General features: G+C 57.6%; 1 protein-coding gene across 6 annotated transcripts in view; it reads right to left on the reverse strand.

Moving 5' to 3' along the window:
- Positions 1–18,048, reverse strand: part of PIEZO1 (piezo type mechanosensitive ion channel component 1 (Er blood group)) — a 114,277-nt gene that overhangs the window by 48,733 nt on the left and 47,496 nt on the right. For 5 of the 6 annotated variants that reach the window (XM_073308188.2, XM_073308187.2, XM_073308189.2 and 2 more), the window contains exons 2-3: positions 13,807–13,902; positions 3,960–4,082 (exon numbers count right to left, since the gene is read on the reverse strand). In XM_073308188.2, the coding sequence (XP_073164289.2) occupies positions 3,960–4,082; positions 13,807–13,902 (219 nt within the window). Of the gene's footprint in view, positions 1–3,959; positions 4,083–11,112; positions 11,571–13,806; positions 13,903–18,048 lie in introns of those variants that run through there. The other variant, XM_073308190.2, reaches the window with a different exon arrangement.

Here is an 18,048-nt window from a genome sequence, read left to right on the forward strand (position 1 = left end):
TATTAGACGACAGGAACATGGTATAACACAGAGCTTGTAGGTGCAGAGAACGGAACCCCTCAGCCGGGTTCATTGTGGGGGGCAGTGAGCCAGACAACCACGTCTGCCCTTCACTCCATGCCCCCAGCCAGCCCCAAACTGAAACTCTCTCCAGCCCCTCCTCCTCTGGGCTTTGTCCCTTTCCCGGGCCAGGAGGTCACCGGATTCCTTTGTTCTCCAACCCTTTAGCTCTCACCTTGCAGGGGGGAAAGGCCCAGGCCATCAGTTGCCAGGAGACAGAGTGTTGGCCATTTATGTACACTGGCCCTTTGCTCTGCAACAATTAAACTCCCTTATCCCACCACCTAGAGACTTAAGAAATGCCTTGGGGAAACTGAGGCACCCCTACAGTATTCAGAGGAAACATTAAGAACAGTCCCACTTCGTCAGAGGAGGATAAGAATAATCTTCGATCTAGCTGAAACTGCAGGGGAATTTAGGAAGCAAAATGCAATTTGCCAGGTTGGAATTAGAGCCGGACACCGGGGTTCCCAGCCCTGCTCGGGGGGGTCGGGGGGGGGCTGCCGTAACCCCAGGTGGGTCAGGACCGTAGCATTGCCATCTCATTCTTAGCCCTGCAGCCGGAGCGGACTCCCCAGAGTGCACATGGGGAAGGGCACATGGGGTCACGGCCACACTTGGCGCAGAGGCAATGGAGACCCACCAAGAATTAACGTGGACCTTTGAATCCTGCCTCAGGCATTCACAACGTGCCCCTGTCATGCAGGGAATCTGTATCCCTATCGCCGTGCCGTGCACTGCTGAGTGCATCCTTCCTTCCAGAGCGCTCTGGCTGGGAGCAGAGCCCGGCTGGCTGGGACACCTGACTATGGGGCCACGATATATCCGACAACACTGGGGGGGCGGGGGGCACAGATGGGTCTCCTTGAATGGCAAAGAGCCCCCCACAACCCTGGCCCCAGGCTGCTGCCTCCAGCAACGTCCCCAGCACACGTGGATGCGGTACTGCTCGGGGGGACGCCGCCAGCAAAGCCCTTCTCCCTGTCAAGCCCGGAAGAACGAGAAGGGCAGGGTGCCAGGAACAGGAGCAAGGGCCAGTGGAGCTGCTGAGAGCTCAGACACCACCCGCTCTGCAGCTGGCTAGCGAGCTCGTCGAAAGGGTCAGCAGGTGTGGGGAGCTGCTCCATGGCAGGGGCAGAGGGGAGATTGTGTGCTACAGCCCCACTCCCCCCTCCTCCACAGCACCTCCTCCCCGCAGCCCCGTGCGGCACCGCCCGGCGCGTACACGCCTTCCGTGCCAGCGTTCCCCGCGCCGCCCTCTGACCGTCCGGCCACCTAACCGGCCAGACTTCCACGACAGCAGCAACAGTGACATCTCCAGCGCATCTCAGCAAACTTCTCCCTGGCCCAGCAGGACCTCTAAGAGCGCCCCCCAAGGGACTGGCACACCAGGGGCTTTCTCCTTCTAAGGACGCTCGCCAGCTCAAGGGCCAGGGATGTGGCAAACGTGAAAGCCGTAGTTCTGATGTCACATTCCCAAGGCTTGAACGGTCTCTCCCGCTTTGCTGCATCTTTCGCGAAAGGTCAGGTGGCTGTTTAATGGGGCACCCGCCCCGGGGCGACGCAGGCGGAGGTCTCTGTACACCGACCCCTCCCCTTGTTTGACACAGTTTGATGTAGGACACGGGGGTTACGGGAACACCTTCGGCCCATACTATCCATCAAAATGAATACAACAGGATGAGCCGGGACCACCGCTCAAGGAGCCGGGAACACCCAGCTCAGCTGTCCCAAGTCCCCCACCCCAACCCGGGGCTGGAACAGAACAGGCCAGGGAGCAGGTTGTGACGAAGCGGGACTGTTCTTAATGTTTCCTCTGAATAGTGTGGGGGTGCCTCAGTTTCCCCAATGCAGTTCTTAAGTATCTAGGTGGTAGGATAAGGGTGTATGATCGTTGCAGAGCACTAGAGGGCAGGTGTGTGCAGGGGTCAGGACACAGAGAATGGCCAGCTCCCTGTTTCCTGGCAACTGGTGGCCTGGGCCCTTCCCCCCTGCAAGGCGAGAGCTAAACGGTTGGAGAACAAAGGAATCCGGTGACCTCCTGGCCCGGGAAAGGGACAAAGCCCAGAGGAGGAGGGGCTGGAGAGAGTTTCAGTTTGGGGCTGGCTGGGGACATGGAGTGAAGGGCAGATGTGGTTGTCTGGCTCACTGCCCCCCAAAATGGACCCGGCTGAGGGGTCCTGTTCTCTGCACCTACAAGCTCTGTGTTAGACCATGTTCCTGTCGTCTAATAAACCTCTGTTTTACTGGCTGGCTGAGAGTCACGTCTGACTGTGAAGTTGGGGGGCAGGACCCTCTGGCTTCCCCAGGAGCCCCACCTGAGTGGACTCACTGGGGGGAAGCGCACGGAGGGGCAGAGGAGGCTGAATGCTCCGAGGTCAGACCCAGGAAGGTGGAAGCTGTGTGCGCTGTGTGTCCTGCAGACAGGCTGCTCCCAGAGAGGAGACTTCCCCAGAGTCCTGCCTGGCTTCGTAGGGAGCAGTTCCAGAGCATCGCCCGGGAACCCCGTGACACAGGTACATCTCCTTCACCTTGACAGTTCCGGGAGCCGAGCAATCGGATTGGCCAAGCACTGTCAGGTGACGCCCAGCGGACACCTATATTCTGGGTGGATTCCAAAGGAGACACACAGAGCCAAGGCCCAGGAGAAGGTGGTTTCTGGGGACAGAGGTGGCTGCACACCCCCCTCTCCCATCTTGCTCCCCTTCCTCTGCCCCCTGCCACACTGGGGAGGAAGATCTGTAGGGTCTGGGGAAGGAGGGCCCACGGGGAGCAAGACAGGGGCACTGGCTGCAGGGAGCCCCTCGCTGGGAAAGGAGGAAATTTGGGAGTAGGGGGACATTTCTCCCACTGGTTGTCCTGGTTTGCCGGGGAGTGGTTCACTGGTGTGTACTATATGCAGCCCTGACCGGCCAGGCTGTTCCCGGGGGATGGGGGGAGAGACAGCGGGAACAAGCGGCAGAAGCCAAGCCTGGCTTTCCATAAGGGAAACAATTTCCTACTGCCTCCAATTCCGCTCGGAGAAGAGGAAAGGCACTTGCCAGACCCCCCCCCCCCCCCCCCCGCTCCTCCAGAGACCAAACAGACTCCGTCTGCCATAGGCTGCGAGAGAATCCAGTATAAACAGAACTGCAGGGGCTGGAGGGCAGAGGCACACACCTTCCCCGCTCACCCCTCGGCCAGCCTGCGCCCATCTGGGGATGTTGTTCGACAAGTAAGTAAGAAACCTCTGAAAACAAAGTGCCAGCTCTTCATGAAAGCTTGCATTGGGCGGCAGGAGGGAGCCCGGGGGCATTTTGCAAGGCATTTGGAGAAGAGCAGAGGCTTGGGATAAAAATGGGGCTAACTGGAATCAATCCAGTAGCTACCACTGAGATGCAACAAATATTTACATTTGCCCCCAGAATGGGGAGGAAAGGGGGTGGGAGATGGGTCCTGGAAAATCATAGAGGGAATCCTCTGACAATTCCTGACCAAGGCTGGGGAAGAGTCACCCTGCCCACCAAATGCACACTTGGTCAGTCCATGATGAGTGGATGCCTGTGCAGTGCAGCTGTGATCTAGGTTGCTCAGATATCAACTCCTGCCTGGGATATTTCACAAGTAACTACAGTGCACAAGGTGGGGCAGGTAATATCTCCTTTTGGACCAACTTCTGTCAGTGAAAGAGACACGCATTCGAGCTCTTCTTCAGGTCTGGGAAAGGTGCTGAGAGCGCCCCAGCCAAACCCCAGAGGGAACAGACTGGTTCCCAGATCTGACTAGCAGAGAGGAGTGATGGGCAAAATGGGCCCAGTAACGGAGCTGGGACTGAATACGACTGACTGGGGCCAGGGGAGGAGCTCACTGAGCTGCACTGAAGAACCCCCAGCAGAGCCACATGGGGGCTCGGTACTCACAGTTCTGTCCCAGCAGCTGGCCCAGATCCGGCACAGTGTACAGGCATATCTGGAAGACCAAATGGGCAGTGAGAAAGAGGATGCTGGTTCCCAGGAGAGCTTGGAGGAGACGACCTGTGTGCCCTAGAAGACAAAAATAACCCCCCGGTTATTAAATCCTCCTCCTGGCTCACCTCCCAGCCGAAGGCCCCAATGCTTTTTACACTGCGGCCAGCATCCTTGTTTCACAGACGGGGAGAGAGAGAAGCTGGGTGACTTGCCCAAGGCTCTGCACCAAGACAGTGGCAGAGTTGGGATGAGAACCCCGGTCCCCCCTGCTCTAACCACTACACCCCACAATGTGGGTGATGTTTCCAGTGCCAGAGAATGATTGCATCTCCCACAAACGCTTCGCCAGCTGCGTACAGGGAACCTGACCCACTGCTGTGCAAACGCAGGCCTCCCCCCGGCAAGCAACTCCATCAGCTCAACCGCTGGAGGGGCTCAGCGCACGCCATGCTCTAGCTGTGTCGGACTGGGCCGGAGGCGGCTACGTTATTCCTGCATTCCAGCAGCCTGCTCGGACACCAGCATCCTAGCCAGCCCCAGCTGCGGTTGGTGCACTGCTCCCCGACGCACGTTCCCTTCACAGCATCACAGACTGGGAGCAAAACGCACACAGCTTCTGTATCGAGAGCCCCTACCTGGTCTGGGGTCTCTCAAGCCCCACCCACATGGCACTCCTCACACTGACCACCCGGGGGCACAGTCAGAGCACACTCCCCACCCTGTCCTCTGCAAGCTGGGTCCCTGTGTCTGTCCTCACACCCAAGGGGTTGGGAGAAGCAGCCTCCAAACCTTCCAAGGTTGGTTGACCCAGGAATGTGTCACCCTGCATGCTATCGGAGGAACGTCCCTTCCGCCCCTTGGCATCAGGAGGGCTATGTCCCAGGAGAGTCCAGCCGGACCCACCCAGAGAGGGCCGGGGCCCCCTTCCCAACAGACGCCCACGCTTGAGGGGCCTGCATCTCCCCGCCCCAGGCCTCCTGGGATTTCTCCCTGCAGAATGGCAGGGGCAGGATCGGCAGGGACCATTCCATCACCAGGAGCAGAGAGGAGTGCAGATCTGTGGGAGGAAGGGAGGGAGGCTGTCACAATCCTGGGAGATATCCACACACCGGTCAGATGGCACGGTGGGGCCATGGTGCCCAAGCAGCCGTCCCCCATTCCAGGAACAGCTGCAGCCAATCAGGACAGGGCAATCCGGGGAATATGCCAGGGAGGACTTTGTTCTTAGTGGGGCCCACAGCTGAAAGAGACAGCGTGAGACTATCAGGACCGAGGCGAAAGATAGACCTGGTGTGATGTCTGGAAGCAGGATGGGAGTTGGGGAGTGGGAGGTGGGGACGGCTTATGACGTCCCATAGGGATCAGCCTAGAGTAAATTCCAAGTGCCTCTACCTGGAAACAAACAGGCAGAAGAGTGTCCACACCAGCCCTGCAAAGGTGCTAGCAGCCTCAAGTTATTAGCAAAGGATTCCTCCAAGGCAACTCTAGCAAAGTCACACTCTTAGACCAGAATCAGGAAGGCCCCCGGGGGCTCATTTAAACACAGACCCACTGAAGGAGGCGGTGGGAAACAAAAGGTCCCTTCTGGGAGAGATTCCCTTGGGAGCAGAGATTCCCACGCGAGGCAGACGGGGGAGAACTAACCCTTCTCCTCACTAGCAAGATGGGGAACATGACTGGCGCGGTCTGCCAGGCCACGGGAAGATGTGGGTGGGGCGGTCACAGAGCCCGCCAGGCCCTCTGCTTTGGCGCAGGGTAGCCCAGACCACAGCAAGAGCAGCACCAACGTCCAGGCCTCCCCCAGGAGTTGGGGGCTAGATGCTGTCCCCTGAAGGCCTTTGGTGGGCAGGGATCGTGCCCTCACGTGCCCGTTAACCCCAGCGGAGTCTGCCCGGTGCACACTGATATTGCACCCCCAGGCAGTATCTTTGGGACCACTGAATCAAATCTCTGAATGGCTCATGACGGGCTATGCTCTGCCCCGGGGATGGGGACCACAGCTCCTCCAGAAACTCAGAACAGCTGGGGTTGGGGGGTGATTAAGGTGAGTCACTGACACTAGCCAGCCCTGGAGAGGAACCCCCCAGCGAGGTTTCATAGACTGGTCAGGCTGGGTTTTCCCAAGACTCAGAGACAAAGAAAGGGCTTTTGGTGTAAAAAAGATGAGCTTGAACTGACTCAGGGCCTTCTTTCTGTGCCAGCGACCAGACTGGGCCTTCTGTCCATGGGGGCCCAACCCAGGGGGAAGGGCTGGAAAGACTTGGGCCTGCTAGGGCTCCAGAAGGCTCACGGGGGACCTCGAGCCTGCGTCCAGGAACCTTTATGGTTAACAAGCTTAGAAAGAGCTGGGGGTAACTGCCGGCACTAGAGAAAGCGAAGCGCAGAGGCTGGCTGCTAGGCAGACGGGCTTGCTGGGGGTAGCAGTGCATGGCAGGAGCTGGGCAGCCTAACCCCTGGTCAGGAGGGCGTGGGACATGCCCTGCCCATAGACAAGTGACGGCCGGAGGCCTGAGACCTAATTGGTCACCCCTGGAGCTGAGGGTCTCAACACCAACCCCCATCACTATGACTGGCTGAATCCACACAAGAGGGGGATGGGATCCCCTGCCTTGGGAAACCAAGAGGGGAATGAACCCTGGATCTCGGGGGGTGTCATGCAGATCCCTACTTCCTCCCCAGGCTCCTACATTAACTGATGGGACACCATATGACTGGCCGAGTCTCTCTCTCTCTCACACACACACACACACACACACACAGCTGACAGTTCCCACACCCACTTCATCGGCCCACGAAGGACTTTACTGTGTACACCCTTTCACAGCCTTTGTGCACCCCCAGCACAGCTCTACCTGCGTAAGGATCGGTCCCATTTGCACACACGCAGCCAGCCCTGTCCAGCTGCAATGCTGGAGGAGTCAGACACACTCTCACAAAGCAAACAGCTCAGAGAAACAACTCCTGCCCCACACACCACTAGAGAGCACCAGCTTTCGGGCAGGCTGGGAAGGGCACACCCCTGTGCGGGGCACAGCAGCCACAGCCAGCCCGGGCAATGTGGGCTATGCAAAGTGATCAGTTTACATCTGAAATGAAACTGGACCTCCCTTTGGTTCTGCTCCAGCTTAGAGACGGGGCCAAACCCCGAGGCCCCGAGTTTTGGGTATTCAACAGCCAAACCAAGATTGTGTAATTCTCAATCAGATCCTTTTCAGTGGCTCACAGCCACGCCACTTCATACAGAGCACCAGCCGTGAGGACTCAATCCTGCATGGGGCTGAGTGCTCCGACCCAACCCAGCAAAGCTTAGACATGTGCTTGATGTCAATGGGGTGTTGTGCCCTGCTGGATCGGGGCAGAGTGCTCTGCACATAGCAGGATCAAGCCAGCAGAGAGGATGGCTTGAAGGAGAATCCCCGTACCTCCCGCAGGAACCTCGGGCTCCCCTGGGGGAACTCAGTCAGACACTTGTGCTAGGGGTCACCCCTTCCGAGGGTCTCTCCTGTAGGAGGCCACGTCACAATGCAATGCCGGCGGGGACTGTCTCGTCTTCTCCCAGCCATGGGGCAACTATGACTTCCCTTGAAGAGGGGACCTGCAAATACTTCAGACCAGCGGCATGAGCCAGATGCCCCAAACAGCCTGGAAAGAACAGGGCACAGGGGGGGACATTCTCCCATTCCTGCCAGCCACCACCTTCTCTTCTACATGCACCGGGATGCACTGTGCCAGCTGCTGAGCACATCCCAGCTCCAGGCGGAGCACAGAACCGGCGCTCCGGGGGCGGGAGAGGGAGCTAAGAGGGGCCAGCGCTCGGTGTGCATATGTTCAGTTTTAAAATGCATGTGCAATTGCACTTCTGTATCTGTGCACCGTGACCACAGTGATGTGCACAAACCAGGCCAGCTGAGGTGCGTGTGGAGGGAGATTTCGCAATTTGCACACACCATCGCGGTCCCACACATATAAATTAGACACCGAATCACCAAAATAAAGCAAAAATCCAGCAGTCCATGCCCAGGCTTTACGCTGGGGGTATGTTTGTGCTGGGGCAGGGAGAGAAGCTGGGGATTAGATGCTGGGCCCACGGATTGAGTCCCCAGTGCTGCGTTTTTCCTCTCTACTCTCAGCACAAAGGGACCTTTGGAAGTGGACGATGAACATCGCCCCGCCCATGCTGTCCCATCTGGGGCAGCCCCATTGATTCCATACAGCAGGTTGGGTGCCAAGAGCAGGAAGGTTTAGGTAAAAATCCCCTCTCTCCCTCCCACTGCTTCGCTGCTTTGACACCAGGATCTCACAGGGCTCAATGGACATTCATGAGTTAAACTCAGCATGACTGGTCATGCTGGGAAGAGCTATCATCCCCCCCTACAGATGGGGAAGTGAGGCACAGGGTCAGACATGGGGCATGGGTTAGAGCCAGGACACAAAGAAGGAGAAAACGCCCCCAAACGGCCGGTGTGCTATCCGGGACAGCCGCTGGCAAAGGTGACGGGCAGCGGGATACGGAGCCTCACAGCTCTGCAAAGCCAGTGCCAACCCTGCCGGGTGCAGCAGTCACGACCCAGTAGCTGGGGTCCCATGGGAAACAAGCTGGTGGGTCCCTGTGGGGGGGGGGCAAATCCCTGGGGTGATACCACCCCAAATGCCCCCCAGTGGGCAGTCTCAGGGACCTCCCCTCTTGCTTAAATGAAACCCCTGGGCCCAGCTGGCCCTGACAAAGGGGAGCTGCCCAAGGATCCAGGCTCCCCTCCTCACCCCACCGCACCTTCCTCTGCCGGGGCCTGCAGAAATGAAACCCAGCTGGGCTCCTGCGGCCTGCCAGGGATGGCTCTTCTCCCCACCCCCGTTCACTGCAGGCTGCGGCCCTGGCTCAAGCCAGCCTGGAATTTTCCAATCGTGAGCCACAAGGTAGCCAATAACTTCAACCCCCCCACACCCTCGATAATAACCCCAGTCAAATCTTCCACCAGATGCTGCTAAGCCCCTTGTGCTCACACACGCCTCATAAATCCAAGGATGCCAGATTTGGGGGGGCTCACATTTTCCTCTCCCAGCTGGAAAGAGAGATCCCGGGAGGGGAGGGAGAACTGGCCCGTCCAAAGTCTCACTCAGTGATGATGATCCTTTACTGTAAGTCAGCTCTGCGGCTCGCCGGAGAGAGCTGGGTTCGGATGGCATGAAAGCCATGAAATATTCAGGGGCAGAAGCTTTTAGTGGTGGCAAACGAGGGAGGCCAGTTCTGATTATGGATCTTTTAATTGTTGCAGGGGGCGGGCGGTCCTGGGGCCCGATCCAGACGGGCTCCGGCAGCAGGGCGGCCCCAGTGCCAGCTCTCGGAGGAGGGGCGGCCCGCTCGCCACACCCCAAAGCCCTGCCAGCTGCCCCAAAGCCATGGCACTGCCAACCTCTCCCCCTGCGGGAGGCACTGCCTGCCCGCCTGCGGTGGGTCTCCCTACGCCGGAGGCCCCCAGCAGCTCCCACCAGCCCAGCCATGGACGGCCCCCAGGAGATGCTGAACAGCTGATCTCATGGGGCTCCTGCTGCAGCCAGCCCCCACCCCCCCGCCGCATGCCCCTCTGCTCCTGCGGCGAGCACGGCGAGGCAGGGGGGCTGACTCGCAGCATCTCCCTCCTCCCTGGATGGATGCAGCTCGGCTCTGAGGTTTCTGGTTAATAAGCCTGGTGTTTGGACCCAGCCATTTCAGAGCAAGAGGCCTATTCATAGCACAGCCGGGCTATAATTAACAGCGGTGCTACTGCCCAGGAACCACCAGGAGACTAGAGTCCCCAAGCTGCCCGGCCTGGGGGAAACCACAAAGGAAGGAGAGAAGGTGCCCACTTTAGAACAGCTCACGCCCCCCTCGCCCTAAAAATAACCCCCAAAGACTGAGAAACCCAGGCCTCTCAGCCTCAGAGCTACCCACCCTGCTCAGTCACGGGGGCATGGCGCTCCAGCCCCCTCCCCGGGGGACACCACACTCCTGCCACTCATGGAGTCTGGGTCTCGACTGCCCCTCCTCTCCTCTGCATGTCAAACATCTGGGGGCAGTGCCCGATGGTATCGTCGGGCAAGGGAAGGCTTCTGCCCACAGCAAGGTGCTGCCAGCCTGGAGATAAAGCTCTGAGGGCCTGCCCAGTGCCCAGGAAGTGAGCTTGCTTCCCCCAGGGTGAGCCCCAGTGGGGGAGGCATTGGGGCAGCAGAGTTAATATCAGGGGCTCCCAGAGGTGAGCTCTGAACTCCGAGGACGGGTCCTGCCCCAGGATGAATGGCGCCAGGGGAGCCCCTGCTGCTTGCCTGAGTCCAGTCTGCCCCAGCACCCCTCCCGTCAGAGCAGACAAAGCTCCCATGCCCACCCAGAGCCGCTGGCCAAGAGGCTAACTGGTCTTTGGCAGACACTGGTGCCAATGCTATACCGTGGCACACCTCACCAGGACCCAGGCTGTTCGCACAGGCAGATCTGGATAGCCGTTCGGCTGCAGTCACGGCTCCGAGCGGGACCACGAGAGGGGTGCAGGACAGTGAGGGCAGGCCAGGGCTGACACTAGAGAAAGAAGGACCCATAATTCCCTGGTGGTGCAGGCCAGTGCGGGCAGGAGTGGTATCCTGGGCGTGCAGATGGGGTTCAGACCCTCTTCTCTAATCCTGCTCCCGGCAGGTGGAGAACGAGGAGCCATGGGTCAGTGCTGGGGCCGGTTAAACCCCGAGTGCTGCGTGAGCAAGTCGCCCCTCTCCAGCAATTCGCCAGCTTGAAGAGCCAGGACTCCCCACGGACACGCTGGTGCCCCCCATTCCCCGGGGCAGCAGCCAGTGGTGCTGGGGTCACGATGGTACAAAGAGCCATGGCTGCGTCACCTCGGCTGGCCCTGGGGCTAAGACAGGGCTCTTCCTGGCAGGGAGCCTGCAGTGATTGAACCCTCTATTTATAAGCGACTCTTCCCTTGGGCCCCACTCCACAGTCCTGTCCCAGAGAGCCAGGCTCTCTGTTCCTTTGATGACATATCATCCCATTGCTCCCAGCTCGATTCCAATTCCTCTCCTCTGGGATCCTGCCCGGTCCCTCCCCGAGCAGCCGAAGGACATGCACGGATGGACTTTTTACCCTTGTCTCCCCAGTCGAGCCTCCGTCCCTTCAGCATTCTTGTGGATCTTCTCTGAGCTGGCTCCAGTTCACTGACATCTCTCTGGCACGGAGGGCCCCGGAGCTGGACGCCACATGCCAGGTGCGCTCTCAGCAGCCACGTGGAGAGGGATTATCGCCTGGCGACTCTGGGATACCCCATCTCCACAGTGCTAACAAGGCAGCGGATTCTCTCACGATCCCCTGGCTCTGCAAACCCTAAGCCAGCCGGCTGCCCGCCACTGCCCCCAAAAGCTGATTTAGTCAGGGCTGCTATGCAGCCGTCTCTCCTGAAATGCCCATCAGGAGCTGTTCGAGCTAGCCAGCAGCGACACACGGGGCCAGCGTGGGGAGCAGAGCCCCCTAGGATGGGAGTGCTTGCAGCACCCTTCATAAGGGAGGGATCCTGGCTGAGTCATCACATGCCTTCTGCTGCCTCCCCCAGCTTGGGCTGTGGTTCAAAGCCACAATCTGGCCTCCACGCAGGAGTCGGCCTGCAGAAGAAAGGACAGTGGCTCAGGCCAGGCACTGCAGCGAGAGGGGAAGCAGGAAGGATTTTGCATCCAAACCATCTCCAGAGCCTTTCCCACCCCAGGGGTCCCAGTCACTTTCAGGGAGATGGACGATGCTGGTGCACAGGCAGGCGTGGCAGGTGTCCGGCTCTCAGTTGCAGACTCGCGTCAGCGCTCTCAGGAAGAGGCAGAACGGCCAGGACAATCGTCCCCAGTGGAACTTGGGATCTTTTACTTCCACTGGAACACTAGTTCTCCGTCATGTCTCCCCTCTAGCACCACCGCTGCCTCCCCTGGGCTGCCCGGCAGCACCAGCAAGAGGCTCAAGGCCTAGTGTGGGACTGGAACCCACAACCTTGTGGCTCAGAGGTGAGCCGCCATGGCAGCTACCCTCAAGCGTGGTTCGTATCAGCAATCGAAGCAAAACTCAAGAAAAGCAACCACTCCTCCAGACTGTGGGGGCACCACAGGGCAGGGCCCGGGCACCGAGCTAGAGCACAAGATTATCTCGGCGCTTCACTGACTCGTCCACACTGTCTCCATTCGCTTTCCCTGCCACTGCTGATTCACACGCGTCTGTGCCCGAGGTCTCCTTTAGAACCAGCCCCTGCTCCAGTGAGGACCCAGTCCCACTGCATGCCAAGTGCAAATATCCACCCTGAGAGCAGTACATGAAGTAATGAATGGGAGGGGGAGCAGCACCTTCTTGTCTTTGGGCTATGGGATGGGTAGAGCAGGGGACCCGAAGAAATTAAAAGATGGAAAATTCAAAACCAACAGAGATAAATAGTTCTTCACCCCATGCAAAACTAGACTGTGGAACTCACTGCCACAGGAAGTCACTGAGGCAAAGGGTTTAGCATGATTCAAAAAGGGATAGACATTTCTATGGAGAACTAGAATATCCATTATACAAAGGATCAGAATTCTGGCAGGGATATTAAGCCTCCTGCTTCAGTGCTTAAGCCAGCCTCTAACTATTAGAGACCAGACTGAGACATAACGTGGGGCCGGCTTATCCCACACCTGCCTACGGCTGAGTTCTTCCACCTCCTTCTGCAGCCTCTGGGGTGCGCTGCTGTCAAAGACAGGACTTTGGACCAGATGGACCTGGGGTCTGATCCAGTCTGGCAAGTCCTGTGTTCAGGCCCCAAAAGGCAAGCTAGCAATGTGGGCTGTGTCCAGGAGACAGGGAGATTATCTCCAAGCCATGTCTGAGTTGCCTTGTGGCCTTTAGCCCATTCCCAGTTAGAGAGGCAGCATGAATACGGATGAATAAGGTCATAATGAATAGCATCTGTGTGTGCTACTGCCCTCTACTGCACGGAATCAGAACTGCTCAGCTGTGTGCCATAGGCTCAATACTGCTAGCAGCTAAGGGAGATTCTCCTTCAGCTCAAGAGGCAGAGCCCTGAGCTTTGGATGCAGGAGTTCCTGTGCCCTGTGCCTGCTGTCAGGAAGTTCTCAGTGGGCCTGGAGTGCAGCCCGATGACAAGTGAGCAGTTCCAGGTGGGCTGACTTGCTATAATACACAGCACTGAGGATGTTTTTCATGGGTGCATCTCACAGTATTAGAGAGAGGGGGAGTTTCCTTCTCGCCCATTCGACAGCTGCGAAGGCTGAGGCACAGCACTGGGACAGGGTGCGCCCACGGCTGCGGAACCAGGACTGCTAATATTCAGTCTCACGCTCTAGCCGCTGAGCAACGCTGCCTCCCCCAACTCCAGCCTGGCTTTCCAGGGGTGGAGAATACCACAGCAGCTGAGTGATGGGACTGTTCCTGTTAAAACCCAGGACACTTCTCAGGGTGGGGCCTGCGCTCTGGCTGCCCAGGCCAGGAAGGATTTTATGGCTTGTATCCAGGACAGGAACTCGCTCCGGCGCTAGGCCAGGAGCCCTGCCGGAGAGAGCACGCCAGCTCCCAGAGCAATGCCCCTTGGAAGCACAGCAGTCTCCCCGTGACTGCAGCTGGCATCTCCCTCCAGAGACTGTCACTTGGCAGGTCGCTGCCCCCCAATCTCAGTCACCATCAGCCAGGACAGAGCGAGGAGAGCAGGCGTGGAGGGTGGGGAGAGGGCAAACCTTCAGGGATCGTATGGCGAAGGGAAAAGTGCCGTGTCCAGAGCCTGTGGAGGCGAGAGCCGCGGCAGCCCTCGGCCCTTACCTTTGATGGTGTGTTCAGTGGGTCCCAGGAACCACGGCAGCAGCAACAGGTAGAGCAGGTACACGAGCGAGAGGGCATTGAACCGGAACACGCAAGCTGGGGAGAGAGGCAAAGGGAGGCGGGTTAGAGATCTGGGGCGCCCCGGGGCAGGACGCCCCGTGGCCCCCGCTGCTGCAGGGTCCCCTAGGCAGCTGGGAGCGACTTGTAGAACAAGCCCACTGGCTGTGGGGAATCATTCCCCCCCATCTCCACCCCGGGCAGAGCTCTTCATTACTCGGTCCAGGAACCGAGGCCTCGCTGCAGCACAAGGCCTGTGCCTTCAGGCAGCAAGAACCCAGATCACCTCCTCCTGGGGGACCCACACAGCGTCAAGGCACCGACAAGCTACCAGCCACCGCCTGTCCCCCCAAGGAAGAGGGACCCACAGGCAGACAGGCTCTGACCTCAACCCACCTCTGGCTGCTCGCCCACTCCATATAAAAGTACCAGTTCTGACCCCAAAAGGGGGGATTCACCCCCAAATGCTTCCCAGAAAGCAGGGGCATTCCCGACACCCACCAGCATGGGGTTTCAGGACATGGGATTTGTTAAACTTTGGGTCTGCAGATTCATAATATGGGAATGTTTGGGAAGAAACTGAGGGAAGGTCCCTAGAAGAACTGAAGTTTTTGAAGTAGACTAGAAGCAGCCTGTCAAAAAACAATCCAGCCATGACCTGGTTTGGAATGTGCACCACTGCCCTCTACTGGACAGATTCAGAACTGTTCAGCCGTGTGTCATATCCCCTGTATTGGTTACAGGTTTCAGAGTAACAGCCGTGTTAGTCTGTCTTTGCAAAAAGAAAAGGAGTACTTGTGGCACCTTAGAGACTAACCAATTTATTTGAGCATGAGCTTTCGTGAGCTACAGCTCACTTCATCGGATGCATACTGTGGAAACTGCAGTAGACATTATATACACACAGAGACCATGAAACAATACCCCCTCCCACCCCCCTGTCCTGCTGGTAATAGCTTATCTAAAGTGATCATCAAGTTGGGCCATTTCCAGCACAAATCCAGGTTTTCTCACCCTCTGCCCCCCCACACACAAACTCACTCTCCTGCTGGTAATAGCCCATCCAAAGTGACCACTCTCTTCACAATGTGTATGATAATCAAGGTGGGTCATTTCCAGCACAAATCCAGGTTCTCTCACTCCCTCACCCCCCTCCAAAAACCACACACACAAACTCACTCTCCTGCTGGGGGCGGAGGGTGAGAAAACCTGGATTTGTGCTGGAAATGGCCCAACTTGATGATCACTTTAGATAAGCTATTACCAGCAGGACAGTGGGGTGGGAGGAGGTATTGTTTCATGGTCTCTGTGTGTATATAATGTCTTCTGCAGTTTCCACGGTATGCATCCGATGAAGTGAGCTGTAGCTCACGAAAGCTCATGCTCAAATAAATTGGTTAGTCTCTAAGGTGCCAGGAAAAGTCCTCCTTTTCTTTTTGTATTGGTTACAGAACTTCTCCCTTTAGCTGCAGCACTAAGGCCGGTGTGTCTGGAGCTGCAGAGCTCCAGCCCCACCATCACCCTGCTGTGGCATAGCCCTGCTGTGCAGCATGGAGAGGACTGAAGCTCCCAGGCAGCCACAGGGCTAATACGATATTCAACCGTTACATGGCGTTTTACACGTTTTAACAAAGGCCAAGTCTCCCCCAGAGGCAGAGCAGCATCAGGGCTGGGAGTAGAACGCAGGAGTTCATGGCTCCCAGCTCAGGGGTCTGGCCACTAGACCATGCCTAACTCCCAGCACACCTGACCCTGCATTTCAAGGTGCGGGGGAAGAGAGACGCAGCAGGGGCCTCACACAGCCACCCCTCTGGAGAGCTCCAGCCCCGCCCCAGCCAGCGAGGGGGCTGAAGGGTGGCTTCGCCCTTCTAAGACCCTGCCCCCAGTGTGTTTCCAAGTCTGGTTCTTCACACCATTTAGTTTGCTCCACAAGACGGAATCTCTACGGGACCCCTCCTCACTCACACACACCCTATTCCCAGCCTTGACCCCTTCTCTTCGGGCTCCCTGCTCATCCCCTGGGGGACCCAGCCTCCAATCGGACCTGGCACGCTGGGAAACCCTCTTGTTCGCTCATGCGCCCAAAAGGGACGCTCTGAAGCTGGACCATCATCAGCGGGGAGGGAGACGTGCTTCCCGTGTCGGGCAAAACCCCTGCGTGGGAGAGTCCTGCAGGAGGGAGTCAGGATCCATACCGCTGGACAAGAGTCAGCGTTTTTGTGATCCAGTTCCCAGGGTTTCCTACCTCCCCAAAAACTTAGCCCCTCCTGCCTCCCTGTCACTTCACACCAGAGGCTTAGCCCTTAGCCTGTGCGGGGGGGGGGGGGGGGGGGGGGGGACACGACACACGGAGACTCCCAAACGGAAGCAGGTTCCTGTGCAGGTTTTTCCACTTGCCGTCACAGTATGGCTTTCCAGCCCGTGGGCAGGCTCTGGGACTTGCTGCCCTCCTCCCATGGCTGGGGCTTTGGCTGGGACAGATCATGGTGGAGGAGCATCCCATTTGGCCACTAGATCGGCCGGACCTTCCCTATTGGTTCCGACCCACAGGGCGACCCCAGCGTGGAATCAGCCCGTATGTTCTGGGAGGAGGCGCGCACCATACAGGCAGGATAAATCTCCACTCATTCATCCAGCCAGCACTCCCTCCCCATGGCTAGCAGCCACTGCCCTCTGGAAAAGGCGGCGACTTTCCTTCCAGTGATGCAGCCACTTCAAATACATATTTTTTAAAAAAAAAATCCTCTCAAGAAAGCGAGAGCACAAGCGTGCGAGCCAGAGCTCCGTACTGGGAGACTGTCCCAAGAAATGGTTTCAGGCCAGACTCCATTCCCCCACGCCAGGCTCAGGCTGCCAGGATTTCCCCTTTTTAAAAGAAAGTGGGCAGTCTGGTAATACAGGAACTCCTCACTTAACGCTGTAGTTCTGTTCCTGAAAAATGCGATTTTAAGCGCAACGATGTTAAGCGGATCCAATTTCCCCATAAGACTTAATGTAAATGAGGAGATAAGGTTCCAGGGATATTTTTTTCACCAGACAAAAGACTATATATATATATACACACACACCCACTATAAGTTTTAAACAAACAGTGTAATACTGGTACACAGCGATGATGATTGTGAAGCTCGGTTGAGGTGGAGGAGTCATAGAATCATAGACTATCAGGGTTGGAAGGGACCCCAGAAGGTCATCTAGTCCAACCCCCTGCTCGAAGCAGGACCAATTCCCAGTTAAATCATCCCAGCCAGAGTCAGAGGGTGGGATATTTCCCAGGGAATGCCTGACTGCTAAATGATGAATTAGTGACTGGCTGAGCCCTGAGGGGTTAACACTCACACTCTACAAGGCAGCAGGAAAGGAGGGAGGGCGGACAGAGACAGAGACACACACCCTGTGTGTGTTTGAGAGATGGAGATGCACATTTCCCCTTTAAGTATGAAGAGTGGAGTCAGAAGTACACTGCCTTGTTAGATCAGCAAGCTGAGACCAGACCACAGCTCCCTCCGTCTGTGTGTCCCCCCACTCTATAGAAGATGGGGTGAGCGGGGTGCAGGAGCAGTGGGGAAGGGGACACCCTGACATTAGCCCCCCTCTTCTTCCCCTCCACCATCCCCCCACAGCAAGCAGGAGTCTCAGGGAGCAGCTCCAAGGCAGAGGGCAGGAGCAGCACATGGCGGGGGGGGGGGGGGGTAGGGAAAGCAGGACAGCTGAACTGCCAGCAACTGATAGCCTGCTGGGCCTAGGCGGGTGCTGCACAGGGGACTTAGGGGAGCAGGGAGCTGATTGGGGGCTGCCAGCCCACCCTGGTTCGAAGCCCCCACAAGCTCGCTGCAACAGGCTGCTCTTCCTGCAAGCAGTGGACAAAGCAGGCGGCTGCCAAATGACGTTAGAAGGGAGCATTGCACAACTTTAAACGAGCATGTTCCCTAATTGATCAGCAACGTAACAACGAAACAACATTAACCTGGATGACTTTAAGTGAGGAGTTCCTGTAGTTGTATGTGTCCATCCAAACAAAACAAAACTCAATCTCGTCCAATGCTTGGGGGGGGCGGGTACTATGGTGCCAGCCAAGACCTTTTTATGTGACTGTTTATTTGAAAACCTCCCACTCCCATTTCCACAATACATCTCACACACAAACCCACACGCACCCCTTCAGATCAGGGCAGCGTTCTCTAG

The sequence above is a fragment of the Lepidochelys kempii genome, chromosome 12 (assembly GCF_965140285.1).
Source record: "Lepidochelys kempii isolate rLepKem1 chromosome 12, rLepKem1.hap1, whole genome shotgun sequence".
Taxonomy (NCBI): Eukaryota; Metazoa; Chordata; order Testudines; family Cheloniidae; genus Lepidochelys; species Lepidochelys kempii.